The 26,159-nt window shown below is 35.1% G+C and overlaps 2 protein-coding genes across 3 annotated transcripts in view; one reads left to right on the forward strand and one right to left on the reverse strand.

The window, feature by feature from the left end:
* Positions 1-26,159, reverse strand: part of LOC133689799 (nuclear pore complex protein NUP205) — a 38,674-nt gene that overhangs the window by 3,705 nt on the left and 8,810 nt on the right. The window contains exons 18-42 of one of the 2 annotated variants that reach the window (XM_062109849.1): positions 26,034-26,157; positions 24,611-24,808; positions 23,084-23,202; positions 17,415-17,565; positions 17,214-17,326; positions 17,043-17,124; positions 16,857-16,943; positions 16,641-16,718; positions 15,380-15,586; positions 13,914-14,006; positions 13,730-13,843; positions 13,454-13,624; positions 13,287-13,342; positions 13,129-13,201; positions 12,813-13,003; positions 12,594-12,720; positions 12,435-12,512; positions 11,823-11,987; positions 5,625-5,789; positions 5,409-5,546; positions 3,702-3,845; positions 3,094-3,216; positions 2,888-2,983; positions 2,641-2,778; positions 2,428-2,528 (exon numbers count right to left, since the gene is read on the reverse strand). In XM_062109849.1, coding sequence (XP_061965833.1) covers positions 2,428-2,528; positions 2,641-2,778; positions 2,888-2,983; positions 3,094-3,216; positions 3,702-3,845; positions 5,409-5,546; positions 5,625-5,789; positions 11,823-11,987; positions 12,435-12,512; positions 12,594-12,720; positions 12,813-13,003; positions 13,129-13,201; positions 13,287-13,342; positions 13,454-13,624; positions 13,730-13,843; positions 13,914-14,006; positions 15,380-15,586; positions 16,641-16,718; positions 16,857-16,943; positions 17,043-17,124; positions 17,214-17,326; positions 17,415-17,565; positions 23,084-23,202; positions 24,611-24,808; positions 26,034-26,157 — 3,132 coding nt within the window. Of the gene's footprint in view, positions 1-2,427; positions 2,529-2,640; positions 2,779-2,887; positions 2,984-3,084; positions 3,217-3,701; positions 3,846-5,408; positions 5,547-5,624; positions 5,790-11,822; positions 11,988-12,434; positions 12,513-12,593; positions 12,721-12,812; positions 13,004-13,128; positions 13,202-13,286; positions 13,343-13,453; positions 13,625-13,729; positions 13,844-13,913; positions 14,007-15,379; positions 15,587-16,640; positions 16,719-16,856; positions 16,944-17,042; positions 17,125-17,213; positions 17,327-17,414; positions 17,566-23,083; positions 23,203-24,610; positions 24,809-26,033; positions 26,158-26,159 lie in introns of both variants that reach the window. The other variant, XM_062109848.1, reaches the window with a different exon arrangement.
* LOC133689801 (uncharacterized) lies at positions 17,957-19,865 on the forward strand. Its single transcript, XM_062109850.1, has 2 exons — positions 17,957-19,341; positions 19,626-19,865. The coding sequence occupies exons 1-2, from the start codon at positions 18,744-18,746 to the stop codon at positions 19,661-19,663; spliced, it is 636 nt and encodes a 211-aa protein (XP_061965834.1). The 5' UTR covers positions 17,957-18,743; the 3' UTR covers positions 19,664-19,865.

Consider the following 26,159-nt stretch of genomic DNA (forward strand, 5'->3'; position numbering starts at 1 on the left):
TGAAAAAAAAAAGACCGGTAGTCCAGGTTCACAACCTAGCATCCAAAGAGTAATGGCTTTAAAAAGATCAACATCGTGGGATGATGGCCGTGGCAAGCTGGTGGTATAATGCCAACGTAACGTCATGTAATTGGGCTAAATCTACTAATTACAAACCATTGATGAATGCTTTTAAAAGAAATTGGATCTGGTTTTAAGAGACCATGCTACCATGATTTGAGGGGGCACTTTTGATACTATGATTTACATTCAAGAATAGCTTTTAGGGATCAACAACCACCGGAAAGTCTATGAACATTTTTAAAATAATTTAACCAATTTATAATTTCCTTGTTGATTGTTCACAAGGATTAATTAATACTTATGGCCTAAAGATTAGATAAAGAGGTAATGCTTCAATTTGTAGATGTTGCTAGGTAAAAAGGCATAACAAATTTCAAATATAATCTAGCATGGTTCTTATCTTTGAAGAGGAAAGATTTCACCAACAAAGGAGATTCTGAGGCATCCAACATAACAAGTAATGAGTTTAAGAATGAGTTTATCAAATGCTTATTTTTAGCAAATGGATAGAGTCAAGCCATGCTTCGCATTAGAAAAGAAATAGCAGCAACGACCTTGCATAATAATCATATAATCAAGGTTAGTGAGCCACTTGGGCAAGTTGCTAATTGCCATATAATGGAGAAAGACTATTGACAGGTTATTTGTTTGAAAAAAATTAGATAAAGCAAGAAAGGTAGTCAAAAAAGGTAATTCCACCCTCACAAGTCTGGATTAGCAACACTTCCTATTCAGACAGAAACAACCATATTCATGCCCTCTAGTAGAAAACAATGAAATTCACTTGGCTGAGCCCTTATAATTTGGACATGAGAGAGATCAAGCCACGCATGACATCATTATAGACATGAGTTGGCAATCCTTCATTCCAGAGATGATAAAGAAGGCTTCCTTTTTTATGACATGGTGGTAACAAGAAAAGGATTTGGAAGCCTATAACAAGGGTAGGCATAGAAGAGTATGTTGACATTGGAGATGGCAGTGGTTTTGATTTTGTGGGTGATTGAGAATAAAGTAAGACTTTTAGAATTAGTATTTGATTATTTAGTTTTACATGATTATTTAGTTTTTACATGGTAGTTATAGTAACACTTGATAAGGAGCTTAGATTTATATCCTATTAGTAACTTTCTTTTGGGTTCGTTTTTTCTAATACTATTGGGTTAGGTTTTCAAACTTTCTATTTGTTTTGGTACCTATAAATAGTATCCTAGTTAGAAGCTCGAGAAGGCTATGAATTTTCATCAATCAAATAAATTGATCCTTTTGGATTGTCATGTGTTGTTTTGGTCAAAATCAGGTTCTACATCAATTAGTATCGAAGAGTTTTGAAAGAGCTCTACAGTCTATATCTTCTCAACCATGTTATTATTTGCAACTTCAATTTCACCACCAAATCTAGTCCCAAGAGTTTCTTTGTTGTTTCTGGTTAAAATCAATGAGACATTTTAATTTGCATTGAATAACAAATAGCACAGGAAAAAAGTTCTGAAAGAAAGCTGTTGGGATTACTGCCAGGTGCCAGCATATCATAATGAGAAATTGCACGCTCATATTATAACAAATTGGTTCTGCCAACTTGTAAGAAGTCGAATACTACTATCATATTTAAACACGCGTCAAAATAATCTTGTCTCTACAAACATATGGCATCATTCTTCGCAGTTGGGAAAGAGATTTTTCTTAAAAACCATGGCCTCTGATTTAATGCAATGAGAAAGCACTGCCCAGAATCAGCAACCAAGCACAAATTCTACAGTCTGAAGATTTTTTTCTCAGTTTGATACCTAATGTTGCTGCTCCATGTCCAGAGTCACTAGGTGTTACCACAGCTGCTGTTTCTTTTTTTGTCTTTCTTCTAGGAAGTTGGAAGTCAACCTGATTCCTGGCTTTCTATTATAGAGAAATTATGAGTTTAGTGGCGGTGTATAAATCAAATATCGCTGCTTGAATATTTTTTCCACGGTTGGTTAAGGAAGACTGTCCTTAATTTGCTTTGCTGAACTTCCAGATTTGGGATCGTCACTTTTTACACTTTTAATTCCAAGTCTCACAGTACCAAATGGTTGCTTAATACTAAAATGCTGAAGGCTAGGTCCATCTCTAGACTTCAGAGGTCCTACTTTGCTGACTATGTTTGATAGTGATCTTTTTTATTTATCAGTTATGTAATATATGCATGCTTGTATACATTGAAAATGCAAACGAAAAGACTCAAAGAAAGTTTTGGTCAAAAGACTAGTTTCACATGTTGATATAGAAAGATGATATGATAGATAAAATGAAGATAGGCAAAAACATAACTTAAACGAATCAAACTAGGATTAAACATAATAATGAAGTGAAGAAAATCAGAACAAGTACCTCTTCTGTATGTCATCGGATGAAGAAACAGACTCTTGCATAACACACATGTTGATAATTTCATCCACCTCCTGCCTTGACAGTTCATTTATATCTTGAATCTGCAAACCCAAATAAAGTTACTTTTTAACTGAACATGATAAGAAATGAACAAAAGGAGGAAAAACCAACAAAAATGGGAAAATATTTTAACATATGTAATGATTATAACACCTTATTAAGAAGTAAGGATTTCTCCTCAGCGGCCATTTCAAGGGAAGTTGCAACTGAACGGAGGAGAGAGTCAAGTAACATCAATGTGGGCTGCTGCAGCATAGCAGGGGAATGGTAATCTATGGAGCTGTCTGAGACCTGTCACAATCACAACTCATATGGCCATATGGGAAATATCTCCTTATTCACTGGGAAAAGTAATACTGTATTTCATCACAAATGACTAGCTCCACATTCATAAATATACCTGGAGTCTCAGAGACATTTTTGTGACTAAGAAATATAGGTAAGAGCCCAGACTGAAGCATAGCCGAAACGAGTTCAGTTCTACCTTGCTTTTATTCTGATTTTTTCAAAAGAAACAATTGAAACGTTGATAAAATAAAGACATATATAACATGATATATATATATATTTGTTTCAAATAGTGGTTCTAAAAGAGACCTGAGATACCTCAGAAGATTGGGCCAATTTACCAACAGTAGGAGCTCCAGAGTCACAAGAAAAAAGAGCACGCATCATACTGAAAAGACCTTGAACAAAACCAAACTCGTCACTCTCTTCATAGGGCCATACCTGCAGGGGGGAAAATGGAGTTGTGCATAACCAAATAAAGATTTTTCTTCTTTTTACTTTTTGAGCATAACAAATAAAAAGAAAACTAGCTGGTAAAACAAATGGAAAAAATCATCCAATATGACAATGAGGAGATGGATTAATTATTTATTTATCTTAATTCAATTACTAGGTTACAACATGGGATAACATCTAAACCATTCCCCTGCCTTACCCATCTCATCCAAAGCACAATCAGTATCCTAGTCACTTCAGATAATACTACATGATCTTACTAGCTAAACTAGCAGGCAACCACAAGCAAATTGTCTTGTTATAGAGCACATTTTACAACCCTTTCAAGGCACAAATAAATTTTCCCCAACCACAACATAGTTCAATGCTCAACTGCCACCACATTGCCTAGAGCTTGCAGTACCTTAGCAGCTGAAAAGATACCCACCTTGTATTAATATCTTATAATACCATTACAGTCAAGAGTTTACCTTACAAAGTATGCCAACAACAAGATTGATCTGCTCCACAGTCAATTCATCAGCTGTGGAAATATCTTCACGAAGAATTTGATCAAACAGCATCTGATGTCCTTTTACAAAATCTATAACTTCACGAACAATTTTATTCTTCACCTATTACACATAGAAAAGGACGTAAAAGATGAAGAATGTTAAGTGCGAATTGGACCCAAATATGGAAAGAAAAAGGAAAGTTAGCCCTGACCAAGATAGCCATAAAACTGAAAGCTTGGACATGAGCCTTGATGAGCAACATTGATGGCAAAATGAGAAGAAATTGCAACAGCAACTTTGTGGCAAATCTTGGTATAACACTAATTGTTCAACAGTGATAATTTCAGAGTGACAAATGAGACAAATTGCTAAAGAGCTTGGTGTTCTTTCTGTATATTTATTTATCTTATTGAAGAAGCTTAACAGTAGATTGTCATGATTGTTTAACAAATGAACAAGGAGTAACCCATCACTTTTAAGGCAGATGTACAAGCTCATGAATAATCTGTCTTAAGGTTGCTCATAGGCTTGTTTGAAGTGTTGGTAAGACCTACATTGGTATAGACTAGACTATTCACTCTTTTTTCTCCAGAATTAAGAGTCTATTTTTGAACAACAAGAAGAATGCACTAAATGCTCAGACTTTCACTTAACTTCAAATGCCAATATTGCCCTGGACCTTATTATCCTTTTGTTTTTTTATTGTTCATTTAACAAGTACACATAGCAATGTAAGAGCAAAATAGACAGTTGAATCTACATTTGTTTGTTGACTTCCTTTTCTGAGACAAAGAAAATAACGAATATGGCAGTCTTTGTTGCATAGAGGGAGTAATAAGGATTTTTCTGCAAATGAAAACTACAGGGATGGTTTTAAATAACAACCCTTATTTATCAGAACTGGGAAACATATTACTGTTACTCGGCATTATACTGCTGTTAATGGTGATTTACAACTAGAACAACTATAACACCCTTATATAACAATAATGGTTGTTATAGTGAAAATAACAGGCCAATAACGGCCTGCTTACTAATATGATTTTTTGATTGTTTGTATTCCTTTGATAGTTAGTTCTAATGTACTGTTTAGATGGCATTTAACTACTAGAAAAGCATGCATATTGAAACCATTATTTAACACCTGTGAAATCCACAATCTGCAACCACAATTTAAAATTATGGCTATAAGTTTAAAGCTACAGGCAACAGAAAAGGGACCAATTTCATTAAAGAGACATGTTTAGTTAGACAAGTAATTTCAGAAATTATTAAACCTAAATGAACTATTATGAACTCCAAAAGAAAAGGTCCCTATTCAACTGTCCAAGAATAATTCCAAAAATATAATCTAAATTGTGAAATCAATTTTACTAAATTCAATTTAATTGTAATGAGAATCTATTCCAAACAGGGTGTGAAGATGGCTTCAGCCTGGCCCAAAAAGATTGTCAATTCAAGAGTATGTAATTGAGAATTATATACTTTTGAAGGGACAATCTTCATTGAGAATTACTAAAAACTTTAAAAAGAACCACAATTTTCATTTGCAAGTATCGCTATATGTGGGAAATAAAAAAATTATTTAACAAAATAGGAAAAGAAAAGGTTATAATGTTTCAATTAGATGTAAGAAATGATTCAATAAGAAAGAAATAACCAAAACCAAGAAAGAAGGCTAACCTCGAATATATCAGATGTATCAACCAATGACGTCAAAGAAAACAACAATCTCAACATAGGTGTTACAATCATGCATTGTTTGTCAAAATCTACAGAAACATCTCGACGAAGCTTTCGGTCAAACCGCCTCAAACATCCCTATAATCCAGCTTAAGTTTAGCTTTGAGAAAGTAAGAGCAAAAAAATGACTTGAGAGCAGATGGATAATATTATCACCTGTAAACTGACTGCCCTGCATGATGCAAGATGCTCCAAGGCACCCATGGAAAACAAAACCTGGGCCCCAGATTTCCCATATTTGTAGCTAATCCTCAACAGTAATGCCAATTCAGCCTCAAGGGTACTTGCCCGCTGCAATGAATCCAATGAATGCCCGCCATCCTGAATTAAAAAACAATATGGCATGGTACATGAAAACACATTAATGCAATATGTGCATAAGGATACATAAAAAGGGAAAAAAGAAACCTAAACTCTGGAGCATGCTGTATTAGGTGGCTCTCATAATTCTACCCTAGTAAAGAAAATTAAACATCCTTCCAAATTAACATAATAGAAAAATATGTTGAAAGAGCAAAGACTCATGAACCTGGAAAGAAGGGGGAGTGAATAAAAGCACTGTGTTTTTCTCCATTACAGATCTAGTGGGGCATGTGAAAGTACTAAGCATGTTAAAGTTTCTTTAGTTTGTCATTTTCTTTTCATTGATACATGTGTGTGGATGCAATTGTCTGGTCAATTTGTAAATGTTTTTCTGTTACCTAGTGAAACTGTAACAATCGCAACTCTTGACAGCATCTACTTCATCAAAAAGCAGACTATTTAACCAATCTAAAATGTATTTAGGAGGGACTCGCAATTGTTTTGGCCTGAGTCTAGCATTGGGTGAAGACTTGTCTACATGAACATAACAGGTGCAAGTAGGCTGGGAGAGATTAATTGTGTTGTGGGAGCCACATTCACGATTGTCTATATGATGCAGGAGATTTTTCCTTTGATCTAACCGTTGTATAGGGCTGAAATTTAATTAGGAGATTCTAAAGGTTCAATTTCGTATAGAGGTAAGATTTTGTAACAATCAGAAATCGAAAGGCCTTCTGATAATGCCTAGAATTGATTGTTCGAGATTTGCTAAAATGTTTTCCAATTGGTTTAAGATTCTTTTTTCTATTTGGTTTAGAACTCTTTTCTTATTCTTTCAATTTTGTTTATGATGTTTTTTTAGTATAAATAGAGTTAATGTCTAAAAAATTGTTATATACTTGAAGAGAAGGAAAGAAAAGGGGCTGGAGAGTCTTTGATTGGAGATCTACGAGATCAAGACGAGTAATTTGAACTCGAGAACGAGTTCTTTCCAACCCATAAAGACTGATGCACAAGATTTTTTCATAAAACATAGTTTTATGTTATTGGACATAACTTTCGATATGACCGTTAGATCAAGCTGAAATTTTGTTTGGAGATTATAAAGGTTTTGTTTCCTATAGGATTAAATTTTTTTAGCAATCAGAGATCAAAAAGGTCTTTCGATAATGCCCAAAAGTTATTGTTCAAAATTTGTTATATTTTCCTAGTTGGTTTAGGTTTTTTCAGCAGAATACATGAAGAGAAAATATTCATTAATAAAATTTTGAATTAAAGTGTGTTATCCCTATTTGGCATAACTATGTGTTCTTATGCTCATTGTCTTTCTTATGTTGTTTCCATCTATATCACTATATGCTTGTAAAGTTATATAAGAAACAAGACCAAGATGAAATTAGAAGAGCTGAATATTTATTATAACAAAAACAAAAAAAGTGCTCTCTTTCGCACATGAAAATTAAAAACAAATAGGTCTTTCATCTTTTTTCAAAAAGAAGAAACATTAATCAGGATGACACGACCTTCACAAAACAAAATAAAGAACCAGCATAAAAAAAACTAGAAAATAATAGCTAAAAAAAAGCCTTTAAATGCTCAAAAGAGAAGTCCCCAAGTTCTTACAAAACACCTATAGAGATGGGAAAACATATCTATCTCACATCGGATTTAATCTAAGACTACCCATTTATCCATTACTTTTCCAAAAAGTCACTACAAGGAGTGAAAAAAAATCTCCTAAAAAGTTTTGTATCTATTCCTCTTCATATCACCTCAGGTGAATCAACTTCGAATAACCCAAAATCTTATCATAAATTCCTGCTTCAGCTCCAAATATCCAATGTTACAAGGCAATGTATAAAAAGTAGCTCTGTGTATCCACCTATTAAAGCACATCACAACATACAACGAATAATGCTCTTGAGGTCTCCTCACCTATAAGTAGTCATTGGTGCTACTCCCGTTGAGAATGTTTCCCAAAATGAATGTTTTAGTCTTAAAAGTAACCTTATCTCTCCAAATAAAATTGCACATGGAGCTAACATAACCCAATAGTCTCTGTCATGTTGGCAAGAAACGATTTGCCTTCAAAACTACCAAAATCCCTTTTAAGCATGCTCTCTCTTATCAGTTCAATATTCCTTATCAGATTAGTAGGAAGCAATATTACAAGCTCTTGAGCTTATCTACGATTTTAAATCCTATAAGAACTAGAAGTTCCAGAATTTTTACCTTCCCATGATGAAAAAGAAAGAGGGGCACATCATGTAAAGAGGAGATATAATAAAAGTACAAAGGTGCAGTTCAGAAAGGAAGAATCCTAAAATGGAAATGATGAACAATTCAAGAAGAGGGAATCACACCACCTTATGAATCTTTCATTATGATTGAACACCTCCATAAGGAATGATGACAGAACACCTCAACATTTTTCATAACAACTTGTTTTTCAACACCTCTAGAACACTCTTTAAGTGCTTGATATGATTTATTTTATTATTTTTATCCCACGATGATTTCATTGACAACGCGACTATCAACACGCATTCACCAACTACCATCCTTTTTTGGTGTCAGTAAAATAGGGACAACACATGGACTTAAGCTCTCTTGAATCATCTCTTTCTTCAACAATTCTTCTATTTTCTCCCTCTAGATCTCACCTACTTTTGAACTCATTCTGTAATATGATAAATTCGAAAGGCTTGCCCCTAGTATCAAGTCAATCAGGTGTTGAATATCACGCATAGGAGGAACAATTAAAATATCTACTTCCTTTGTCTCCTTTAAAATGTTTCAATTTCTGACAAAGATTGGTTAATATAAAGAATACCTTTCCTCCAGCCTTTCAGGGTTTTGGTTGGGAATTCCCCTTCAAAGGCATCGAAGTAAAACTAATCTCATCATTAACAAATCTATAGATGTTTTCTTGTCCCCCATACCATGCATTCACATTATATTGTCATGGCCTACCAAATAACAAGTTACAAGTATTCATGTCAACTACATCACAGTAAACTTCATACTTATACTTGCCTATGGAAAAAGAAACTTTACATCTTTCAGTTACTATTATCTTTGTTTCCTTTTTAATTGAACCTATAGTGTAAGGTTTAGGATATTTTTTAATATTCAAACTCAATTTAACAGCGGTTTCCCTGCCAATAATATTCTCGCAGCTACCATTATCAAAAATTCATTGGTTTATTGTACACCTAGTACAAAAAAGTTTGTGTCGTGTCTCATCATCAGCTTTTGGTGTGAGCATCAATCACCTCACCACAAAAACCTAACCATCATCATCCTCATGCTCACCCTCATCATCAGGTTCACAACACTCCTCCGAATACAATTTTGTACCTTCTTTACACTCTCCATCCATATGATCAACCACGTTTATAGGCCTCCTCTAAGATCATGCATTTGGATTTATGCCCTTCCTGATTGCATCTATAACACTTTATTGGAGGTGGCGTGGCACCAAGATTATCTCTTCTGGTTATTCATGTTAGGAATTGCTTGAGGCCTTATTTATCATAGCCAAAGTCAGCAAAAACTGGTTTGGATTTACTATTTGTCTGTGGCAGCTTACCCTTCTCAGCAGGTGTAATTCGAGGCTCTGTTGTAGAAACCCTCCTTTTATAATCAAATCTCGGATTGGTTCTAACCCACATCAACATCTCTGCCTTAAAGCCATATTTCATGCATCAGCAACATCTAAAGCCTAATTCTATCTCTAATGGCAGGTTTCAATCTCTGCATATCTAGCAACTTGTTGCCCATCAGTTTCATGCATGTTATTCTGCCCAACTAGGCACAAATTCCGTTGTATATTCATGCAAAGTTCAAGAACCTTGGGAACACTTTTCATACTGATGGAACAAAATCTTATCATAATTAGGGGGCCAAAATCTATCCACTAAGATATCCCACTACACTAAGACCTCATGCTACAATTTAAACCCTACATTTTTTACCATTCTCGATCTAAAATTCTCATATACGCATAAAATTGATCACATTCAACTAACCAATCAAGAAACCCCTATGCTCCTAAATCACAACCAAAAGAAGAAATTTCACCCTCCACACGATAATCTTGTTCATAATTATTCCTTGCCTCGATCTTCCTCACCAAATGAATACTCGTCGTCATATTGACCACGAGGATTTGCATGAACTAGTTCAATGAAAGGTTGGCCACAGGCGTCATCCCCAGCGCGTGCCTCTCTTCTTCCCCGATTCATGTTTACGAGCAACCATAATGCCTCAAACCTGGTTGTAAAGTCAAGATTGATGTCATCAAACCCAATTTGCATTCGTCCCTCTAAAGCTACTATCGCTACTTAAAGGTGATCTAGTTGATCCCAAACAGGTTACATCCCTTAATCACCGTCACAGAGATGGTTGGCATCAACTACTCCATAATTCTCTTCATAATTCGCAGTCGATCCAAATATTGATCCACTTTGAGACCACCTAATGTAGTGTATAGCGAAGATAAAACTAGGGTTCTTAAACCCTAAGGTTACAGACCAAACTGTAGAGAAATTTAGAAAAAATTCTCTAGCATTTTTATTTTATCTGAATAATAGTCTTGATCCCAATTTCTATTAGTACTAAAATCCTTTATAGGAAAGGATTCATAATTAATACTTAATTAATAAAATTCATTTAGCATTAGGATTGCTAAATAGTAAAATAATAATTAAATTAAAAGTCATGTGCTAAATAAAAAAAATAATTAAAATTCAAAATTAACAAGAAAATAATTAAAACAGGAAATTGTAACTTTAGGCTTTATATCATGTTTCCGAGTTTCTCTGCGAATTTCTTTTCTAGCTTGGTCTTGTCAATTAGAGCCATAAATTCATGGGATAATTGTTCTACGTCAACCTTGTATTTGGATTTCTTTTTTCTATTTAAATTAGGACTTTCAATTTAATTAGAATTTTACTATATAGAAATCCTAATGCTAGATAAATTTTATTAGGATTTTATAAGTTAGGTAAGTTTTAATTAAGAATCATTTACTATAAAGGATTTTAGGTCTAAAACTAATATAAATAGAATATCTATTTTATTTTAAGAACATTTAAATTCAGACTATTATTTAGATTTTTATAAAATATCAGATATTTTCCTTTTATTCCTCCACGGTGTTAGGACTGTAACTTTAGAACTTGATAACACAAACTTTTATCCACGTTATATGTTGCGTCAGACTCTATGCTAACGAGTTTGGTTCAAAGGAAATCTCCATATACAAATATAGATGCCTAGTTCTTGATGCAGACACAAACAATGAACAAAGCAGCAAGAATACCTATAAGAACCAATTCTCTAATTCAAGTTTATTTGATTGATCAAATCTTCAAAACCGCTCTTAAATGTTTAACTTGGAAGCTATAAATCGCAACCAAAAAAAATAAGGAGATCAGGAAAAACTGAATCTAATAGGAACAAGAAATTTCAATGGTAGGAAAACTGATATTCCTATACACTGCTAAAATCAAGGATAATCATATAAATTAAATAAATCAGATTATAATTCTCAAAGTTATTCATTCTCCATCCATTATGGTCCCAACAACGTTGGGACTTGAGAAGAAAATTTTGGAGAGTCATACCCTTAAACATTTTGCCTTAAATAACTAACACGACCCTGCACCCTCGTGGTTGTAAGCCCTAGAGTTTTACTGTCAATAACCCCCCCCCCTCAATCTATGTGAAAAACATGCCAAAAATTAATGAACTAAAATTTCATATTTTGATTAACAAAGTCATTAATACTAACCAAAGAGTGGAGAAAACAAATTTGTAACAGCTGGGAGTAAGAAATTTTTCAAGTTTTCATTCCATACATGAACTAAGACACAGAAATAGCAAAATCTATATTTTCACCTGATCTTCTGATTAAATCTTCATTAAAGTAAGATTTCAAAAGTGGATAATTTTACTTGTTACTGTGCTGAGAAATAAAACAAAAATTGTAGAATGTAAAACAGTTTTAACCATGAGTCAGTACAATAGTAGTGAAAGAAGGAACACCTGGTTTGAAAAATTGCTGATGCTCGTTAGGCAAGTCCTTAAAAATCCTCTACTTTGAAGTTGGCTTAAGAAGTATCTCTCATGGTCAATACATATTAATGCAACCAGAACATACAGCGCTATTGTCTTCCCAGGTTCGCTTCCTTTAGTTGCATCATTTATTACCTGGAGATTCAACAACAAACAAAAAATAAATGAAAAGCAAAGCAGTCATGAAAACTTATCTTTTGATTCAGAGAAAAGCAACCAGGAAAAGAAAATAAGTCATAGGCATTAATAACAACACTGGCAGCAGACAAGAATGAGAACTTGAATAATATATGTTTTTGAATCAGATTAAATATCTTAAAATTCTTTTGTGACAAGAAGCTCGACTTGAAGTGTATATCTAAACAGAAATTGAGAAGCCTTTTAACTAAAACTTCAAAGACATTACACATATTTGGGCCTGAGCATGATGACCTCTTTAAACTAGAATCCATAAATTTAATCTGAATTTCAGATCCCAGTAATGTCTATCTAAAATTCACACTGAGGATAACAGCCATGATTCCCTACATTCCAGCCAGTTTCCATACTGGCAAATATATGATGAAAAAGTAAGAGATCTACCAAATCCAAGATGGCCTGAGCTTCTTTCCTCATAATTGAAAAATTGGTACGAGCTAGTTCTGCCTGATCTTTGTCAATCTGGAAAGAGGACAGCGAATAAAAGAAGATAAATATTTAAACGTGAGAGAAAATTAAATCAGTGGTTTAGAATCTACACACTTTCTGGAAATCTAGATCTTCACTATCTTGCTCCTCGAGCATCAAAAATTGCATAACTGATGTTGGGATATTTGGATCAAGCATATGCTGACAATACTGAAAATAGCCGAGCAGCAATGCATATTGACTGCAACCACCAACCAATGAAAAACAATACTCAGACTTAAACTAGAAGTTCAACAAGTGCAATAAAATCAATCAGCTTCTAGAAAGCCATACCGTCTTCTAAGAGATTCTGATGATTCATTTCTCAGAATTGCCATTATAAGCTTAAATAATATTGAGTGACAGGCACCATTTGATAGTTTCTTTGCCGTTATAACATCAAGACATGTCATATTATCTGAATTTAAACCACCAGAGCACAAGAACCTTTCATCACGTAGTTTAGCCATGCATGTTAGTGCAACCTACAAAAATTTCAAAACCAAGCAAATTATAGTATATATTAAGAAAGGGGGACCTCCTTAGATACCTTGTGAAATCAGTTTCTCAAAAAAATAAAAGTTGAGTTAATCAAAAAGATCAATCGTACCTGACTCAATACAAATGCCATCCTCAATGAACAGTCTCGAGAAGCAGAAGCACTTAGAGAGGCATCAAGAACCCTGCCAATGCCAGAAATATATTTACAAAGTATCCAAAAGGAAACTTGAATTAAGAGGAAAAACTAAAACAAGTGATGGTGCCCACCGATATAAAATGTCAGATCGATTTTCAAGTGAATGTATTCTTCTGGATGCAGACACCTGAGCAAACGCGTTGATCAACGCAAAATGGAAGTGTTTTAGACATAAGCAGCCAAAATCTTATTTCAAACAGCACCATCAGCAAAAGGATCTAGGGAGATAGCAATAGACCTCAACAATATGTGACCAGCCAGTTAACATATGAAGTTGGGCAGCTTGTTCCTCAAGGTTCTTATTATACTTCCACCCCCATCTCAATAACTGTTGAATTGTCTCTCTTACATCATTGAGTTCAGCTTCATTTTCAAAGTTACTTAACTGGGGATAGACTGAATTGAATTTCTGGAGCAAAAAAAAAATCAATGCCAGCATCCTTCTTTGGGCAAATTTCAGCAAATTAATAAAAGAAAATCAATCCTGGACCATAAACTTAAATTATAAAGTAACCTGCCAAAGCTTATCACGGAAAGAAGCAAGGTCAATCAGACGATCAGCGCGCTCTGAATAGTAGTAGATACCGCCCCTTCCTGAAGTTCTTGGATCTCCAAGTATTTCCTCCGCCTGCAAAACATGTAAAGAGAAGTCAGCATAGAAGAAACAAAGCAAGGACCAACAAAAAGTGCAATCTTACCATCAAATCATACTTCATATTGGAAACAATCTGAGAAAGCTTCATGGTAGTATCAGGAGATCGAAATTGGATAACCTCGAGCAACTCCAAAACCTAAATTTCATAACAGAAGACATGTTCCCAGCAGCAACAAAATGAGAGAGCATATTTTTCCTTCAAAAAACAATCCACAAACCTTTTTAAATATAAATTGTTTCGATAATCTTTTGCAATCTATGAAATTGGATACCTATGAAGCAAGAACCGAGGATTTACCACCCATCTACAGGGAAAACAAGAGCTAAAAACCAAATACTTATATAGAACATACTAAGTAAGAAACAAAAACCACCAAAAACATTCAAGCGTTAAAGAAAACCCTCCTCACTCACAAAAAAACTGTGAGGAGAAAAAAATAGCTAATTGTATAAAGCTCCAAGACTGAAATTGATTAAATTTGTGACACCATGGAGCATAAACATTTCATATAAAGCAATTTTAAATAAGAAAAGAAATGTTAAAGTCAAGCAGCATCCAGTAAAACAAACTAAAATGTAAGTGTAAACACTAAGTAGCAAAGAAACCTCTAAAAAGATAAATCCACAAAGCATCTGAGAATAATAAAGCTGGCATGAAACATACATAACTTTAAAGATATTTAATACAGCAGAGTAAGGCAATGTCTCACTGACAATTACATTGAGCCAGAAATCAAGGAAATAGAAAATGATGTGAGTGAATCCTTTAGATGGGTAAAACAGTCAGTCAATAAAGTTCAAAGAGAGACACAAAAAAATATAATAAAGCATGCTTCTAGATAATTAGAGTACAGAGAAACAAAAGGCAGTAGCAATGGTCATATTGTTAGAGGTGGGGCAAAGAAAAGGAAGAAGAATCATTCAGTTCTTTGCTGTAATTCCATTGGCAAAGTGGCGAGGTCAAGTGTGGTCAAATATTAAGGCATTCAGAGTTTCATGCAAAAGTGCACTTCACATTCAGGTCCAATTTCAAGTCCATTATCTTGTGGCTCTGGCTTTATTTTCATTGACCTACAATTAGCTATGGATAGGAGACTTAAGCTCCATTTGGGAATGCGGTTGAAACCGCGTTCCCTTAAATTTCAATTTTATTTTTTTTTTGCTAAAATTTTTTTTTATGTTTTCAGATTGTTTTGATGTGCTGATCTCAAAAATGATTTTTAAAAAATAAAAAAACATCATCTTGATGCATTTCTAAGTAAAAAGCACTTTGAACCGCAACCACTACCACAATCTCAAACAGGCTATAGACTGAGTAAATGTAAAAGTCATTAAGGAAGAATGTACGTGTGTAATATTTAAAAAAATAAAAGTAAAGACTGAATTCTTATAAAATAAAATAAATCTATCAAACACCAAAAAAATGCATGAGCTCCCAGTCCAAAAGAACCAAATGAAAAGGCTCTATACACCAGTCAACAAGTGATAAATTAGAGTGTGTAACGATACCTTATTCTTGCTTATTGTCTGGGTTCCAACATGCTCAGTGCCGTTTCGAAGTATAACGGAATCATAAACTACATGATCAGGCCCACTTTCAATTACATCCCGTCCAAAAAGATGAGCAAGTATGGTCTGACATGCTTCTCGATGAGAGGGGCCACCCACATAACCAGAGTGCAATTCTACAGCTAAAAGCTTCAAGAGCCATGCTCTCTAGGAAAAATAATGAAATTAAATCAATCATCAGCTGTGTAGAGATAAATCATAAGGATTTCTTCAGTGGTAAGGACAGCATGGAGGTGGGAATAGACATCATAGGTTCAAGCAGTAGCAGTCTCCATTGTTCCCAAATAAAATAAAAATGAATTCTTGGTTTCTTGTCCATATTCAAAGATTAGCAAGCATCTAGACATGAAATTTTAAATGCAATGTTAATTACTTGGCAGTTTTCCATGTAGCACAGCATGTATAAATGAAATCCATGTGCGAGCTCAAAAGTAAAACATCTCAAGAATTTGCAACTCAATTTCCACAATTTGAGGCTAATGCAATGTTAAGATCAGGAGCTTCAATGCTTAGGGAATACAGAAAATGAACACTGCAAAATTAAAATTATAAATTCTTGTTCCAGTATCACATCATGCAAACTGCAAATTAATGTTTTTAGAATAGACGATACTTTCCCATCAGACAATGGCATTAGTGAACTGAAGCAGCATCCTGAAATGGTCCAGGTTTTCAGTTGAACTATTTAAGGCAAAGACAGCACGAAGCCTAGTTCCAGCTGGTCAGAATTGTGAAACAGCCAGCTCAGCAAACCAGATATTTTGGTTCTTAGAAGATTTAACACTTACATCAAATCTGATTGTGTATCATTTTAAACTGTGTACACAATTGGTAATAAAAATAGTACTAATGTTATATTTTGAACTTTTTAATTGAACCATCTATTCAATAGGGTCACTACTGCATCTGGTTCTTCTAACAATGGATTGGCCGAATTAGAAATTACAAAGACATTTTTTTATATATAGAAATCTTGGTGCTAATGATATTCCCATAAAATCCATGTCTTTAAAGATTGATCATGCTAACAACAAAATGCCAGATGGTAGCTATTTGTAAATATTGGCGGAAAAGGGCTAATTCACCCACTATCTAAATGCTGACTGCCATACTACAAGAATGGATGTATGAGAAGACTATAGAATGCCACAATAGAACAATAAGCCTGGTTAATCATCAAATATTAAAAACAATAACAAACCTGGTGAAGGGAGCTGATGCGAAGTGGCTGATTGCTATTCCGTTTAGGAAGCGGAGCAATACCAATAGTATCAAGGTGCTGTCATATAAAAAGATTCATCCAGAAAGAAAACAGGTACTGAAATGCTTAAAACAGGTGCCAAAATGCATAAAAATTTTATACAATATAAGCAGAGTAACAGTACCAAAGAGCTTTAGATTATAATTCATGTTGCACCTTTACAAAGAATTGATACTTTTTCTTGCTCAGCAAATCCATGGTAGGGCCACATGTAAGCGGGTCCACGGACAACTCATAAAGGAGCTGCACCAGTCGAAATGGTTAGATATTCTTAAAATGCCAGAACAGGAAAGGAACCAAATAATCAACACTATAATTGATAAAATTGAAGTAGCATGAAACCTGAAAACCAAACTCATGAAGCATTGCATTCTTTTCAGGTTTTAAAAGTCTGTCCAATATTTCAAGAATAACCTTCAAGCAACTGCAAGTTAAATAATAAAGTACAATCTATCATATAGACATCACAAAATTAAATATCAACGTACATAAGCAACTTGAAACCAAAAAAACCTGTAGTGAAACTTTGGTTGCAGAACTGTCCGCTCAACTGCGTGGTCAATATCAAATTTAAGCAGTAAATGTGTAACATTTGGAGCTGGCCGACTAATGTTATCTATTAGGAGCTGAAAAGAAAAGTAAAGCTGATTACAGACATCAATAAAGATCATTAAACATTATTGATGCTGGAAGCAAAGCAGTAGCTGGACTTGCCTGCATTATCAGAACCCCTGGATCATCAACCTTGTTCTCTATAATCTGACATTCTTCTGATCGTACCTCAAGGCAGGCTGCATAATCCTCAACCAAAGAGTTTGCAGCATTGGATTTCAACAGTAACTGTACGAGCCCCACCACACGGGAACTGTCACCAAAAGTAACAATAGTGTAGTTAACGCTTTCTGCAGAGGGCCATGAAGACCCAAAACACCAAATATATACAGACTGCCACCAGCAATAAGGGGTGTTCTTGTTTCTGATAACGGAACAAAAAGTTCAAATAAAAAGGTAGTGGAATCCAGGAACCTAATTACTGAATAGCTGGCTCAATTTATTGGTTAACCAACTTCTATTTTTAAAACTTTCTGAGCTTCTATTGAAAATTTTCATAATGAATTTTTGGTCCCTTAAAAACATTTAACAAGAAGACATTTCTCAATCACGTGACATTTGCAAGAAAAAAAATATAAAGTTATAGTAATAATGATAAAATATAAACGGAAAAGAAAAGAACTTTTATGGCTCAGCTCAGGTATGTCAATATATTCTCCTTTTCTTTTAATAGCTGTCTTTTGTAGCTGTCAGTATATTCTCCTTTTCCTATTCTATTTCTTTCATAGCTGTCACTATATTCTTCTTTCCTTGTTTAATTTCTGTCATAGCTGTATATCCCTTGATTCTCTCTAAAGATTTCAATTATTGTCTAGGCCTAGTATTTTACAGGATCTGATTATGTTTATTCAATCCTAGAATTCAGGGATTTGATACTTCTTGATGTATATATATATATTGTAACTCTCTTAGTGAAAAATACAGAAAACATTTCAGAATTTCTCTTGTATTATCTTGTCATGGTATCAGAGCCAAAATTCTGAAATCAATTCATCTTGTGTCTAGTTCCTTGTCTGGTTCTTCTATTCTGTTTTTCTTGGACTTGATCTCTTGGTTCTTGTTTCTAGTTAAATCATGTCTCTAGAACGATCTGAACATTTTCTTGTTCGATTCACTGGAAAGAACTATTCTGCCTGGGCTTTCCAGTTTCAGATTTTTGTCAAGGGAAAGGAATTATGGGGTCATATTTCTGGGACAGTTCCTGCACCTGACAGTGAGCAGGAACAGGAGAAATATGTGAAATGGGAGGTGAAGGATGCTCAGATTATGTCTTGGATCCTTGGAAGTATGGAACACTCCATGCTTCTCAATCTCAAGCCTTACAAAACCTCTAGAGAAATGTAGGATTACCTGAAGAAAGTTTACAACCAAAGCAATACAGCACGAAGGTTCCAATTGGAACTCGAGTTGGGTCAACTCAGTCAAGGCAGCATGTCAATACAAGAGTTTTACTCTTCCTTTGTAAATCTTTGGGCTGAATACACAGACATTGTGTATGCAAGTGTACCTCTTGAAGGACTTATTGCTATTCAAAGTGTGCATGAGACCAGCAAGCGTGATCAGTTTTTAATGAAGTTAAGGGGGGAATTTGAAGCAATCAGGTCCAACCTGATGAATAGAGAACCAGTTCCTTTCTTGGATATCTGTGTAGGAGAGCTTCTCAGGGAAGAACAACGGATCATTACACAGGCTGTCTTGGAGCAAAAAGCTCAAAATTCCACTCCAATTCCTGTTGCATACACTGCTCAAGCGAGGTCTAAAGGAGGTAGAAATATGTCAAATGTCCAGTGTTATAGCTGCAAAGGATTTGGGCACATTGCCACTACTTGTACTAAAAAATTCTGCAACTATTGTAAGAAAACAGGGCATATCATCAAAGACTGCTCCATCCGGCCTCCAAAGAAATCTGAAACTGCCTATAATGTTTCGGTTGGTTCCTCAAATACTCGTAGTCCTGGTCAGTCCTCTATTACCCCTGAAATGGTCCAACAAATGATAGTTTCTGCCCTTTCTGCTTTAGGCCTTTCAGGTAACCGAAATTCTATTCCTAAGCCTTGGTATTTTGATTCAGCTGCTTCCAATCACATGACCAACACTGCCTTACCTTTAAATAATGTTCAAAAATATAAAGGCAATCTTCATATTCGTACTGCCGATGGTAATCCCTTGTCTATCACAGCTGTTGGTGATATTTCAGCCCTTCTGAATACTGTCTTTGTGTCTCCTAAGCTGTCCACTAATCTTATATCTGTTGGCCAATTAGTTGACAACAATTGTGATGTTCATTTTTCCAAATCTGGTTGTTTTGTGCAGGATCAAGTGTCCGGGAAGATGATCGTGAAGGGACCTAAAGTGGGACGCCTATTTCCCTTGCTTCTATCTCCCTCTCCTATGTCAAATTATGTTGCATGTAATGCTGTTCAATGTGATAATCAGGTGTGGCATAGACGTTTAGGACATCCTAATTCTCATGTACTTCGAGTCTTGTTTAAATCTGGTTTACTAGGAAATAAAAATTCGACTTCTTCTAATAATGATATTGTTGATTGTGCATCTTGCAAACTTGGTAAAAGCAAAACACTTCCTTTTCCATTGCATAAAACCCGCACCACCAAACCTTTTGAGATCGTGCATACTGATGTATGGGGTATTGCACCTGTCATTTCTCATGAACATTACAGATACTTTGTTACATTTATAGATGATTTCACTCGTTTTACTTGGGTATATTTTCTTCGATCTAAAAGTGAGGTCTTCTCTGTGTTTAAAGTCTTTCTTGCCTTAGTTGAGACACAATTTTCTGCCAAAATCAAAATTCTGCAATCTGATTCAGGTGGTGAATATATGTCAAATGAATTTCAATTTTTTCTTCAAAGTCATGGGATCATATCACAACGTTCTTGTCCTTTCACCCCACAACAAAATGGTGTGGCTGAAAGAAAGAATCGTCATCTTCTTGATATTGTTCGAACTCTTCTCCTTGAGTCATGTGTTCCTTCTCATTTTTGGTGTGAAGCTTTGTGTACTGCTGTTTATTTGATTAATCGCTTACCATCTCCCCACTTAAACAATGATTCTCCCTACGTTCGTTTGTTTGGACATGCACCAAATTATTCCAATCTTCATATTTTTGGATGTGTTTGTTTTGTTCACCTTCCTGCACATGAGAGAAATAAACTTACTGCCCAATCTGTCAAGTGTGCTTTCTTAGGCTATGCTGTCACCCAAAAAGGATTTCTTTGTTATGATCCACATGCACGTCGAACTCGTGTCTCTAGGAATGTCATATTTTTTGAAAATCAGCCTTTCTTTTGCACCCAACAGCCTTCAGTACTTCCTTCTCTATCTGTTTTACCATCTTTTCCTGAGTCGCCAGCACCAGTACAAAGGTTTAAACCTGGTTATGTTTATCATAGACGCACTCCTGCTTCTGCTCCTTCTCTAGGTCTCACTGAGGTTCCTTCACATCTTCCTGCAACATCTGATCCTGTTCTGCCCATTTCCTATGATCCCCTTCCTCTTCGTAGAAGCTCTAGACCTCACAAACCTCCTGACAGGTATGGTTTTTCCACTCCTGTGGCTATGTCTACTACTTTGTCTTCTATTTCCATTCCCACTTGTTATAAACAGGCTAGCAAACATGAGTGCTGGAAACAAGCAATGGAGGCAGAACTTCACGCACTTAAGGCCAATCATACTTGGGATATTATCTCTTGTCCTCCACATGTCAAGCCCATTGGTAGCAAGTGGGTTTATACTGTGAAACTCAAGTCTGATGGATCTTTGGATAGATACAAAGCTAGATTGGTTGCTCTTGGCAATAAACAACAATATGGCTTCGACTATGAAGAAACATTTGCACCCGTTGCTAAGATGACTACGGTGAGAACAAGCTTGGCCTTTATATCAGATGGATGTCACAAATGCCTTCTTGCATGGGGATCTTAAGGAAGAGATTTATATGCAACTTCCACCTGGTATGTCCACAAAGGCTTCTAATGATGTTTGCAAACTAAGACGCTCTTTGTATGGGTTGAAACAGGCACCTAGAGCCTGGTTTGAGAAGTTTCGCAACACTCTTCTCACCTTCTCCTTCACACAAAGTCAATATGATTCATCACTTTTCTTTTACAAGACCACCACTGGTATGGTATTTCTCTTAGTCTATGTCGATGATATTATCCTCACTGGTAATGACATTGGTTTGATCACCAAGCTTCAACATATGTTGCATAGTACATTTCAAATGAAAGATCTTGGACATCTCACATATTTTTTGGGGCTGGAAGTTCACTCTAGAGATCATGGTTTGTTCTTAAATCAACATAAATATATTCAGGATCTCATTGAGCTAGCTGGTTTAAAGGATGCTACTGCTGTTGATACACCAATGGAGGTGAATGTGAAATACCGAAAAGATGAAGGCGAGCTTTTGCCTGATCCTTTTTTATATAGGCAACTTGTTGGTAGTCTTATCTACCTAACAATTACCAGGCCTGATATCTCCTATGCTGTCCATATAGTTAGCAAATTTATGCAGGCACCTCGACATCTTCATCTTGCTGCAGTTCGTCGTCTTATTAGATACTTAATTGGTTCCCCTACTCGTGGGTTGTTTTTTCCTAAACATTCTACTCTTACCTTGACTTCCTATAGTGATGCGGATTGGGCTGGCTGCCCGGATACTAGGAAGTCTCTCACAGGCTGGTGCATTTTTCTTGGAGATGCCTTGATCTCTTGGAAGTGTAAGAAGCAGGATTGTGTCTCTAAATCTTCTACCGAGGCTGAGTATCGCGCCATGTCTGCAGCTTGTTCTGAAATTGTGTGGTTACGTGGTCTTATTTCTGAACTTGGGTTTCCCCAAACTGCTCCTACTCCACTTCATGGTGATAATACTAGTGCTATTCAAATCGCTGCAAATCCAGTCTACCATGAACGCACCAAGCACATAGAGGTGGACTGTCATTATATTCGGGAGGCCTTTACTAGGGGTGTTATCACTCTTCCTCATCTCAATACTGATCTTCAAATAGCTGATGCCTTTACAAAAGCCTTGACACGCCAACGACATAAGTTTCTCAATAGCAAATTGATGTTGTTCGACTTACCCGCATCAATTTGAGGGGGGATGTCAATATATTCTCCTTTTCTTTTAATAGCTGTCTTTTGTAGCTGTCAGTATATTCTCCTTTTCCTATTCTATTTCTTTCATAGCTGTCACTATATTCTTCTTTCCTTGTTTAATTTCTGTCATAGCTGTATATCCCTTGATTCTCTCTAAAGATTTCAATTATTGTCTAGGCCTAGTATTTTACAGGATCTGATTATGTTTATTCAATCCTAGAATTCAGGGATTTGATACTTCTTGATGTATATATATATATTGTAACTCTCTTAGTGAAAAATACAGAAAACATTTCAGAATTTCTCTTGTATTATCTTGTCAAGGTAGTCTAACCAATCACATAGAAAACTGGTTTGGTTCGGTTACCTAGTAATTGGTTCAGTTAAAGGCTGGCTGGCACACACAGTTCGCTGATCTAAAATAATATCAAACCAAAGAATCAGAAAATGTGAAATAAAACCATACCAAACCTAATGAACAGATCATTTTAATTTATTTCAGCTTTGATTCGTTGGCTACTTTAGTTGGTTGTTTTCCTGAACACCACCACCTTAAGCACACCCACCCACCAATCAACATTTCACCTAACCTCACTCTTTCTTGGAATGCAGCCAGACAAAAAGGAGCACAATTATGTGTTCAGTACCTTAGAATACTCATGATTTTGATTGAGCATTGCTGAATTTTGGGTAGAAAATCATATCTGACATACTCCAGCAATGCCACAATTAGATTATGATCTTGTGAAAGAATAACATCCAAAGGCTGCAACAGAAATAACCAAGTAATGAGAACATTATTTGAAATCTACTTCCAAATTATATTTAATATGTTACTTCTCCAAGTTACATTATAGATTGATTTAGGCAAGTGGATAGTTGGTTGCGATTAGTTAGTGTCCTAGGATAGAAAGGACAGAAACATATTTGATTGAAGGGATGGAAACAAGGACATATAATAAATCTATCTCTAAGACAGTTTCGGAGTGAATTCATATCCTTTCAAAACATAACGTGCAAGGAGACATCCTCTCTATCCCAATGTCTCTATCATTTCCATCTCGAGACAGTAACCAAACACAACCTTGATATTGTGTACAAAGAATAAAAATGAGAAAGTCGTATGAGATGATCATATTAGAACATTAATTGTGGAACACTTCGTGAGCTAGTAAAGGCCTCCAAGCCAGAAATCCGAAGCTATATATAAAGTACTCTCCTTAAAAGCTTCTCAACAACTATTATACCTTTAATACAATACTAACATCATCACATATTGGTCCCACCTCTAATCAAGGCAAAGACTAACATTAATTATTACTTTTGACAAACTTTGCTAATATTCAAAAAACGTTATTTAACAAAAAGGACTCTTAAAATTTCTATTCATTCTTGCATTGTAATTTCTATTAGCATCACATCAACTTAAAAAGAAATATTCAGAATAAAGAATCAAAAAAAGTTATTCAACAAAAAGAATTTATAAAAAATTTATTCATTCTTATATTGTTAACTTCTATTAGCATCACATCTAATTAAAAAGAACTCTTCAAAATAAAGAACATAATGCTGCGAATTAAATAAAACACAACAAGTTAAAATAGATGTGAATAACAGAAGCGCTTATGTCAAGCCACAAAGTTGGGTACATAATTTAGGAGTTTGTCTTAAATGTGAGCAGCAATTGTGTATGCATTTTGGACTTCAGCATGGAATTTAGTATTTCTGAAAAAGCTTAACAGGCATGACCTTGTTCTTTTGTCCTTCTGTATAGATAAAAGGCATGAACTTATTCTATAACCATAACTTCCAGATTTATACTAAGTCATGCACCACCTAAATGACATCTGAATAATGAACAAACATATGGACACTGAAATGAGCACACAAGATTGAAATCAGGAAAAAAAATCAATCAATCAATCAAAATAATCCTTTACCGAGACCAAAAATTATTAAAATTTGTCAGATCATACATGCACTAAATGTTTCAGAAGATCTGGCCCAAAGCAGACAGAAGCAGACAGAATTCATGAATCAAGCGAGCCCCAATAAGCTTAGGACTTTTTCAGTTCAAAACTTACCCATATATATATAGAAGAACCAAACTAAACATTAATGCTAGCTTCTATGCATCAAAGAAGTAATGCATGCTACAAAAATGAAACAGTTACCTGGTATAGAGGACGCCAATAATCAGAAACTAGTAAATCCTTTTCAAGGACAAGAATTATAATCTCCAAAGAAAGTTGTACAGCCTTTTCAAGCAGTTGCCCATAAATTTGAGAAGTCCGTTCAGTGATAATAGAATTTACCCCTGGCAGAAGGATGCCCATGATATTTCGAAAAACAATCCGGCCACTCATGAAATCCTGCCAAAAACAAATGTCAAACATTCTGTTACAACTAAATTATCAGCCTATAGTCTACACACAGATATAAGGAAGTCATGCAGCTTTGAAAAATCTTTTTGTCAAAACAAATGAAATAAAGCATAATGCAAATCTAGCCACAAGGCTTAAAAAAGAAAAATGTTGTTTGCAACAAAATTTTCAAGCCAAGCCCAAAACGAATTTCAAGAACAATATAGCAGTACCAAAAGAGAGTCTGATACCTTCTTTTCTTTGAGAAGTCAATCAATAACAATTTAATGAAAGGAGAGATACAATTTATGCTCTATTTTATTATTGCAAGATCTCTCCAACCAAGCAGGCACGTACCTTTTCAACTTCAATTAATGCAAAATACATATACTTCCCTTTAGAAAACTAAATAGAATTAATTTCATCACCCAATGTAACAGGAAGGAGGGATAGAGAAAATCAGGTGCTACAGTACTAACTATAAACCCCCTCAAAATATGAGAGAACAGTCACTGGACCATGATGTCCCAGAATGCCTTGGAACTTATTTTCATTGTTAACCCTAAAAACGCAATACATCAAGAGTTACAGAGAAAGAATATGATAAATACAAGGGCCAAGCTATTTACATGAAGAGCATGACTCGACTCAAGCATCCACCACAATGATTATTGTGGTGCAAAACGTTTAGGTTAGTGTTTAGTGCATCGGAACAGACATACCTAGCATGGGAAAAATGCAATTCTAAATATGAACCTGTATGTTCAAGCCTTGAGAAGAGAGATCCAAACTCGGAACCTCTTCTTTACAGGATCAGTATGGATACCAATTACATTTTTTACTTTTCTTTAGACGGGGAGGAAAACAAAAGGAAAGGAAAATGCAGTACATAACCACCAGAGGAACAAGTTTATAATCTGTAATTCAAATTGAAAAAAACTAAAGCTGTAATGAAAACAGTCAAAGGAACCTCCAGAGTAACAAGTTAAAAACCCAAATTATGTACACAAAAGTTACAGAGAAAATGAAATTGCTACCTCAACAAGCTTGTTTTCCTAGAAATATGAACGGGGAATCTAAGCCCACTGGAAGCTAGCACTTTATATTAATAATTGAAAAGTTAAGAGCACACATATGATTCTGAGTTTCCAACCACCTTTCCAAAGCATAAACTGACATTGGAAGTAGATGTGTAAACATTTGGAGTCAGACAAACAAGCAATGAAACACCTACTTTTAACAACTCTAAGACCGGAAGCTGCATCTGAAGCGAAGATGGTTGTGTGCCTGTTGAAAGCTGTGACAGGTCAACAACACTGTCAATGTCCTTATCTTCAATTTCATACATGCTCAACATCCT

Source organism: Populus nigra, chromosome 3 (genome assembly GCF_951802175.1).
Source record: "Populus nigra chromosome 3, ddPopNigr1.1, whole genome shotgun sequence".
Lineage (NCBI taxonomy): Eukaryota > Viridiplantae > Streptophyta > Magnoliopsida > Malpighiales > Salicaceae > Populus > Populus nigra.

What these genes read in the sequence shown, in the direction of transcription:
- LOC133689801 (XM_062109850.1), top strand. Translation starts at nt 18,744, where the DNA reads ATGTCAATACAAGAGTTTTACTCTTCCTTTGTAAATCTTTGGGCTGAA. An exon ending in TTCTGCTTTAGGCCTTTCAG is followed by an intron (nt 19,342 to 19,625) that starts GTAACCGAAATT and finishes TGTTTTGTGCAG; the next exon opens with GATCAAGTGTCCGGGAAGAT.